This window comes from Cervus elaphus, chromosome 20 (assembly GCF_910594005.1).
Source record: "Cervus elaphus chromosome 20, mCerEla1.1, whole genome shotgun sequence".
NCBI classification, from domain to species: Eukaryota; Metazoa; Chordata; class Mammalia; order Artiodactyla; family Cervidae; genus Cervus; species Cervus elaphus.
The window spans coordinates 138,891,792-138,900,095 of record NC_057834.1 but is presented as its reverse complement, the minus strand read 5'-3'; the positions used below and the strand labels follow the sequence as shown (position 1 = coordinate 138,900,095).

Genomic DNA, 8,304 nt, shown 5'->3' with positions numbered 1-8,304 from the left:
ATGGCAACACAGCATTTTAAGAGAAACCTCCTTTTAAATTTGTATAGAGAAGAAAAAAATATCGCTGGTTTGTTTCCTCCTGCCGCTTAAGAGAGATAAAAATGGCTGGCTTGCAGCCTATTTCCTCAGTTTGGAGACCTCTGGCCTTCCTGCCTGTTACCCTCTCAATAGAAAGTCCAAAAATAAACCCATGCACCTATGGGTACCTTATTTTTGACAAAGGAGGCAAAAATATACAATGGGGCAAAAACCGCCTCTTTAGTAAATGGTGCTGGAAAAACTGGACAGTTACATGTAAAAGAATTAAATTAGAACATTTCCTAGCACCATATACAAAGATAAACTCAAAATGGATTAAAGACCTAAATGTAAGACCAGACGCTATAAAACTCTTCGAGGAAAACATAGGCAGAACACTCGATGACATAAATCAAAGCAAAATCCTCTATGACCCACTTTCTAGAGAAATGGAATTAAAAGCAAAAATAAACAAGTGGAACCTGATTAAACCTAAAAGCTTTTTGCATAGCAAAGGAAGCTATAAGCAAGGTGAAAAGACAACCCTTAGAATGGGAGAAAATAATAGCAAACGAAACAACTGACAAAGGATTAATTTCCAAAATATACAAGCAGCTCATACAACTCAATACCAGAAAAACAAACAACCTAATCAAAATGTGGGAAAAGGACCTAAACAGACATTTCTCCAAAGAAGACATGCAGATATAGTTTGGCTAACAAACACATGAAAGGATGCTCAACATTGCTCACTATTAGAGAAATGCAAATCAAAACCACAATGAGATATCAATCACCTCACACCAGTCAGAATGGCCATCATTAAAATGTCTACAAACAATAAATGCTGGAAAGGGTGTGGAGAAAAGGGAATGCTCTTGTACTGTTAGTGGGAATGTAAATTGATACAGGCACTATGGAAGACAGAATGGAGATTCTTTTCAAAACTAGGAATAAACCGACCATACGACCCAGCAACCCCACTCTTAGGCATATACCCTGAGGAAACCAAAATTGAAAAAGACACATGTATCCCATTGTTTATTGCAGCACTAATTGCAATAGTAGAACACAGAGGCAACCTAGATGTCCATCGACAGATGAATGGATAAAGAAGTTGTGGTACATATACAGAATGGAATAGTACTCAGCCACAAAAAGGAATACATTTAAGTCGGTTCTAATGGGGTGGATGAAACTAGAGCCTATTATACAGACGAAGTAAGTCAGAAAGAGAAAGATAAATATTATATTCTAACACATATATACAAAATCTAGGAAAATGGTACTGAAAAATTTATTTACAGGGCAGCAATGAAGGAAACAGACATAGAGAATAGACTTATGGACATGGGGAGAGGGGAGGAGAGGGTGAGATGTGTGGAGAGAGTAACATGGAAACTTACACTACCATATGTAAAATAGATAGCCAACGGGAATCTGCTGTGTGGCTCAGGAAACTGAAACAGGGGCTCTGTATCAACCTAGAGGGGTGGGGTGGGGAGGGAGGTGGGAGGGAGGTTCGAAAGCGGGGGGGGATATAGGTATACCTATGGCTGATTCATGTTGAGGTTTAACAGAAAACAAAATTCTGTAAAGCAATTACCCTTCAATTAAAAAATAATTAATAGAAACAAACCAAAGAAAAGTAAAAATAGACAGAAGGGACTCCATCAAATTTGAAAAATCTGTGCATGAAAGTCTTAAATAACAGCGTGAAAAGGCAACCTGTGGGATGGAGGGAAATGTTTGCAAATCTTATGTCTGATATATGGTAGTATCTAGAATATATAGAGAGAGTTCCTACAACTTAAATTAAACATCATAGCATTAAAGCACACATACAACATTGTGAGAAAGCAACATACAAGGTGGAAGAAATCATTGAAATCTTTTTAAAAATAATTTTATTTATATTTATTTACTGGCAGTGCTGGGTCTTCGTTGCTGTTCAGGCTTTTCTCTAGTTGCAGATGGCGGGGGCTACTTCTCACTGCGGTGTGCGGCTGCTCATTGCTGCACACTCTCATTTCTGGGTTACACATTCATTGCTGTGGCTTCTCGTTTGCGGAGCAGGACTCTGGGGCATGCAGGCTTCAGTAGCTGCAGCTCCCCAGCTCCAGAGCACAGCCTTAGCTGCAGTGCCCGGGCTTTGTTGCTCCACAGCATGTGGGATCTTCCTGGATCGGGATCAAACTCATGTCACCTGCATTGGTAAGCAGATTCTTGTACCACAAAGCCACCTGGGAAGCCCAAAAATGTTGAAAAATCTTATCTCTACTAAGAGGATAACATCCAGAATATATAAATAATTTCTACTATTAAACAGACCGATAACCAAATTGAAAGTGTTCATACTACTTGAAGATTTCTCTAAAGATGATCTATAAGTTGCAAGCAAACATATAAGAAAATGCTCAAAATCACTAACCATTAGGAAAATGAAAAGAAGAAAGACATAACATTTCAAAATCATTGTGAGGGATACTGTGAAAAAAAACATATATTGACTAGGATGTAAAGAAACTGAAATTGTTTTACACTATTGGTGGGGATATGAAATTGTACAGCCATGATGAAAAGTATTATATGGGCTTCACAGGTGGCACTTGTGATAAAGAACCTACCTATTAATGCAGGAGATGTAAGAGACTTGGGTTTGATCCCTGGGAAGATCCCCTGGAAGAGGAAATCATAACCCACCCCAGTATTCTTGCCTGGAGAATTCCATGGGCAGAGGATCCTGGCAGGCTAGAGTCCATGGGTTGCAAAGAATGGACTGTTGGTGGGAATATGAAATGATACAGTTCAGTTCAGTCACTCACTCATGTATGAATCTTTGTGACCCCATGGACTGCAGCATGCCTGGCTTCCCTGTCCCTCACAAACTCCTGGAGCTGGCTCAAACTCATGTCCATCAAGTTGGTGATGCCATCCAACCATCTCATCCTCTGTCATCCCCTTCTCCTCCTGCCTTCAATCTTTCCCAGAATCAGCTTCTTTTCAGATGAGTCAGTTCTTTGCATCAGGTGCAGCCATGAAGAAATGTCCTATATAATTCTCTTCAAAATTAAAAAAAAAATTTGATACAATCAAACATCTGATAATATACTAAAAAAAGCAGTTTCTCTGAGATATATGCATGCCTATTTACACAGCACATTCTTCTTCATAACTAAAAGGTGGAGGCAACCCAAGTGTCCCTTGGTGGATGAAGAGATAAACAAAAATCTATCACATACACATGTGATGGAATACTAGTCAGCCTTAAAAAGGATAGAAATCCTGTCATATCCACCTTGCCCATTTGCAACATGGGCACACCTTGAGTGTGCTAAGTGAAACAGTCAGATGCAAAAAGACAAATGCTGTATGTTTTATGCATCTGGGGCATCTGAAGAAGTCACGTTCATAGAGACATAAAATGGAATGATGGCTGCCAGTGGTGGAGATAAGGGGGAAATGGAGTTATTGATTAGGGGTATGGAGTTCCAGGTTTTTAAGATGAAAACATTCTGGAGATCTGATACACACAAGGTGAATATGCTAAACACTACTGAACTGTACAAGGAAAATTAGTTACAACAAAAGTTATATTTTACATTAAAAGGTAGAAATCTCTGAAGCTTACTTTAAAATCAACATCAAAACTACAATATAGTCTTCCAATGTAATGTGTTTATTGTCCACCTAAACAAAATAAAGAAACTAGAGCTGTATCATGTACATTTTGGAGTTCAATGACTAATTAACACTGAACTCAAATTATAATCAGGCAGTAGGTGTGAATTGAGAATCTACTATGTACCAGCAGTTTGCAAAGCTATAACATGATGAAAATATATATATATATATATATATATATATATATATATACCACTTCTAACATTGTACAGTGATCTTCACTACAATCTGACATGTAGATTTACATAGAGGCAAAGTCAAGGTGCAGAGTTTGAAAATCATTTTCTTCAAGACCATTGGAGAATTTCTACTATATCTAATGTTGAACCAGCTTTCCTGATTTAGTCAAACTCAGGATTAATGATCTTTTACCAAGATTCACTGATTCCTTAATATTTGTACCATTAAATTTTACTATAATAGATGATGGCAAATCTACACTTGCATAGAAAAATATTATATTTTCCATTTTCCTTTAGAAACTTTGATTAGGGTAGTAGAAGAAAACTTATGGAATGAAAAAATACAGTGAGAAAGAGGAAGAAGAGAGAGAGAGAAAACAATGAAGGAAGGAAGGGGGAAGGAGGGAATATGAGGCTCAGTGAGATGAAGAGAGAAATAGAGGAAACAGGGAGAGTGGGAGACAGAATGATATAACTTGGAAAGAAAAGATATTTTGAAGAACTGGCAAAGGTAGAATTAATTATGAAGGCCAGATATGAGACAATGGGAATAAGAATTGAGCAGAGACCTTGAAGAATGTTCCATTTGAGTAGTAGTGAGCAGCAATCTGATGACCTGGGTGCTATAGTCCCTCCCCAGCCCTCCTGAGCAGGAGAGCAGGGAGGTAGAGAGCTGTGATCAGAGAGACAGGGCACATCCCCACTGATGGTCCAGGGAAGAGAGGACAGCCTCCTGGTAGTGACCGTGGGAATGATGACTCTACCAAAGGGAGACACAACAAGGGGGCCATTGACTCTCAGTCAAGGCTGTATGTTGGGTCCATGGAGCACAGGGATGGATCTCTGAACAGGCAGGTGAAGACCAAGGATCCAGGCCCCCCAGGGAGTGTGAGACAGAGGGCCAGGAAGCTGTGCTCACCATCAAGAAAGTGCATCTTCTCTCTCCGGCCCTGCTCCCCACAGAAGCACCAGCACCTTCATCCTTATTCAGAGGTGCCTGTGCTGACAAGACACCATTTGTTAGGGTCACAAGTAGTCAGGACACTGTCACCAGTTGCGTAGATAGGAAACAATAGCTTAGCAGTGAGTGGTGTGCCGGATTCATGGTCTCTGAAGGGAAAGATTTAACTCCTGGACCAAAGCCAGTCTCAGTCACTCAGAGTTTTGTGTAAATTTTACTTAAAGTGAAAGTGACAGAAAAATCTTCTGTCATATAGAAGACATCATAAGGGGGCATAGACATCAGAATTGGGCAGGAGAGTACCCACCCCTAGTTTAAGCGGGGCCTTATATACTTCTCAACTAGCTGCTGAGAACAGATGAAAATACCTTAAGGTTGTGAGAATTTTGTCCAGACCCTTCCCCGTAACATACATCCTGGGATGACATCAATATGAGATTAGCCAGAAGGAACAGGTTGGTTAACCCAGAGCTCAAGGCTATGGAAGTTTTTACCTGGACAGTCTTCCTTAACATACAACCAAAGCTCAAAAAAATGCATGCCTTTGAACAAGAGATACTGCTGCCTACAAGACCTACTTGTCTAAGGCAAAAGCATGTGAGAAGGACGGAATGTTTACCTCCTCCTTAAAGGGTCTTACTTAGGCTTGGACTCCTATCAACCTGCCTAAGTTAACTCTCTCAAAGGGTCAGTGGAACTTTGGGTATCATGCATCCACGTTGACTCCCTGGGGCTCCCAACTACTGTCTGAGGGGAGAACCGAGGGCAGGGAGCACTAGGAGCCTCTGAAGCAGGAGCAGGTGCTCCCTGTTGCCCTGTTGGGTGGCAGCATCAGTGAACAGAAGGGGGAGGGGGAGGAACAGCCCCGCTGCAGGACTGAGAGAAAGCATGGTCTTCCTAACTTCTCTAGTTGGATCTGGGTGACCTCAGGCCAGCACCAAGGAAGGGCCAAGGTTGAGTGTCCTAAGGCCCCTGCTAGGTAGTCCAGGGAGATTGCTGAACATAGAGTTACAAGCATTCAGCCTTGAAGTAAAGAGACATCTAAGAATTTTTTAGTCATGTACCTTCACTGGTAGGTTTTGAATTGGAACCCATATGCTGCTTCAAAGACTACCTGTTCATGACTGTGCCCACTGTGTGTTGCCAGACTTCAAGCTTCAGGTCTTATCTGTGGACCATTAGTCTCTTGGTGGCAAAGATACTTTATCCATCTTTGCCTCTCACACTTGTGTACAAGTTTCATGATGTGCTTCCCTGAAAGGTTGAATAAGATGCTTAATGAGAGAATGAATTGGGTGAATGAGGAATGAATTTGTCAAACCAAATGCAGTACCTCCCCCAAAGCCCTCTAGTCCTCTCCTTGGGACACATTGTCCCCCTCTGTCCACCCTCCTTCACGTTGCTGTGTGTTTCTTGCCCAGTCTTTGCAGGGCATCCTTCACGTCCTTGTTTCTCAGACTGTAGATGAGGGGGTTGAGCATCGGGATGACCAGGGTGTAGAAGACAGAGACCACCTTGCCCTGCTCCATGGACTGCACAGCTCCCGGCTGGGCATACATGACAAAGACAGTCCCATAAAAGAGGGACACGGCTGTCATGTGGGAGCCGCAGGTGGAGAAGAGCTTGTGTCTCCCTCCTCCTGACCGCATCCTCAGGATGGTCCCTGTGATATAGCTGTAGGAGATGAGGACCACAAGTGTGGTGCTCACAATGATGAGGCCACAGATGCCAAACATGACCAGCTCATTGATGGTAGTGTCCGCACAGGCAAGCTTGAGCAGAGGTGGCACATCACAGAAGAAGTGGTCGATGTGATTGGAGCTGCAGAACGGGAGGCTGAATGTGAAGCTGGTCTGCAGGATGGAGTTGAGGCAGCCCCCACAGTAGGTGCCCAGCACCAGGCGGGCACAGACCGAGGGGTGCATGGAGATGGGGTAGCGCAGGGGGCTGCAGATGGCCACGAAGCGGTCATAGGCCATCACGGCCAAGAGGAATCCCTCAGTGGTGACCAGCAGGGAGAAGAAGAAGAACTGGGTAGCACATCCCTCAAAGGTGATGACCTTGGAGGAGGACAGGAAGTTGGCCAGGGCCTTGGGGGCGATGACAGATGAGTAGCAAAAGTCCACAAAGGAGAGGTTCTTGAGGAAGAAGTACATTGGGGAGTGCAGACGGGCATCCAGGGTAATGACCACGATCATGGTGAGGTTCCCCAGGATGGCCACCACATACAGGGCCAGGAACAGAGCAAAGAGCAGGGCCTGGGTCTTCGGACCTTCCTCAAATCCCTCCAGCACGAACTCCTGCAGAGGCATCACTGAGAGGTTCTCATTTCTGTGGGATGACATGGTCTTGAACTGATGACACCCAGAGTAGACAGCAGAGAGCAGCTGGGGGCAGCAAGAGGGAGCAGGTCAAGGTCACAAGGTCATATTCTCTTACAGACCAGAGAGCCTTCAGTGCCTCACTGCCTACTGACTAAGAGACCACAGCTGCCCGTTTCTGATGTGCTCAGACGAACCTGAAATGGCAATGATTTCCTCCAATTCACTAAACCACAAATATGCAGATTTCATTCCCTCTGTGGGAAAGTCTGAGCTGCTATTTATTGGGGCAGGGATGGGTGCTTCAGTGAGACCTTGCAGTGTGAGCAGTGTTGCAGTCCCTTGTCCCTCCTCTCAGAGAAAAGTTTCCACTCCCAAGGGAATGCCCCTAATGGTGCTACTTCCACACTTGCTCACGTATCTTATTGTAAACTATCTGTGCCTCATTAACTAATTCATTAATCTTAGAAATGTGAACTGAGGACCTCATACCTACCTGCTCTTGAGTTGGTGATGATTCCATCTCCAGAAAGGAAACAGAGCAGGAATCAGCCCTCTAGAGGCAAAGTTGTGTGTTTTCTGTCTGTTTCTGCTGCAACCCCTGAGCCCCATCTCAGCTTCACTGTCTGGAGCCTGGACCTCAGTGTCATGCTGTCAGCAGAGCACGGTGTATCCTTGAGGACCTCAGGGAGCCTCCTGCCAATGTCCCAATGTTGGAAAAAATATAGAGGGGACAGCCCACCTCCATGGTCTGAGAAGCAGCAGGACAGGGGCTGCGACACTTTCAGGAGATGAGCATGTCCTTCCCTGTCCTGGCTCCTCGGAACACCCTGTGAGGTGACAGCTTAGAGCCGTGGGAGCCTCCAACACGGTCACATTTGCTCAGTGTCTGGGTGCTCCTGCTGGGTGCTGCTTCCTGTCCCTGTTACAGCCCAGACCTCCCTTGTCTGCACTGCACGGGGCTGACCACCACACTCACGTGGGACGTGGGCACCCGCTGTGTGATGTCCAGGGGTATGGTTGAGGAACGGTTGAGTGGGGAAGAATGGTGGGCACAGAGCCACAGTGCCTCTCGGGGGTGAGGGGTGGGGAAGGAGGGTTAGTGAGAGAGTGGAGGCTGATTCCAAAGAGACTACAC

The 8,304-nt window shown here is 44.2% G+C and overlaps 1 protein-coding gene across 1 annotated transcript; it reads right to left on the bottom strand.

Moving 5' to 3' along the window:
* Positions 1-6,239: 6,239 nt before the first annotated feature.
* LOC122677611 (olfactory receptor 12-like) lies at positions 6,240-7,190 on the bottom strand. Its single transcript, XM_043877785.1, has one exon. It carries the CDS (start codon positions 7,188-7,190, stop codon positions 6,240-6,242), a length of 951 nt encoding a protein of 316 aa, XP_043733720.1.
* Positions 7,191-8,304: the final 1,114 nt, after the last annotated feature.

Excerpts from the sequence above, each read along its gene's own strand:
- LOC122677611 (XM_043877785.1), bottom strand. The coding sequence starts at position 7,190 with ATGTCATCCCACAGAAATGAGAACCTCTCAGTGATGCCTCTGCAGGAG.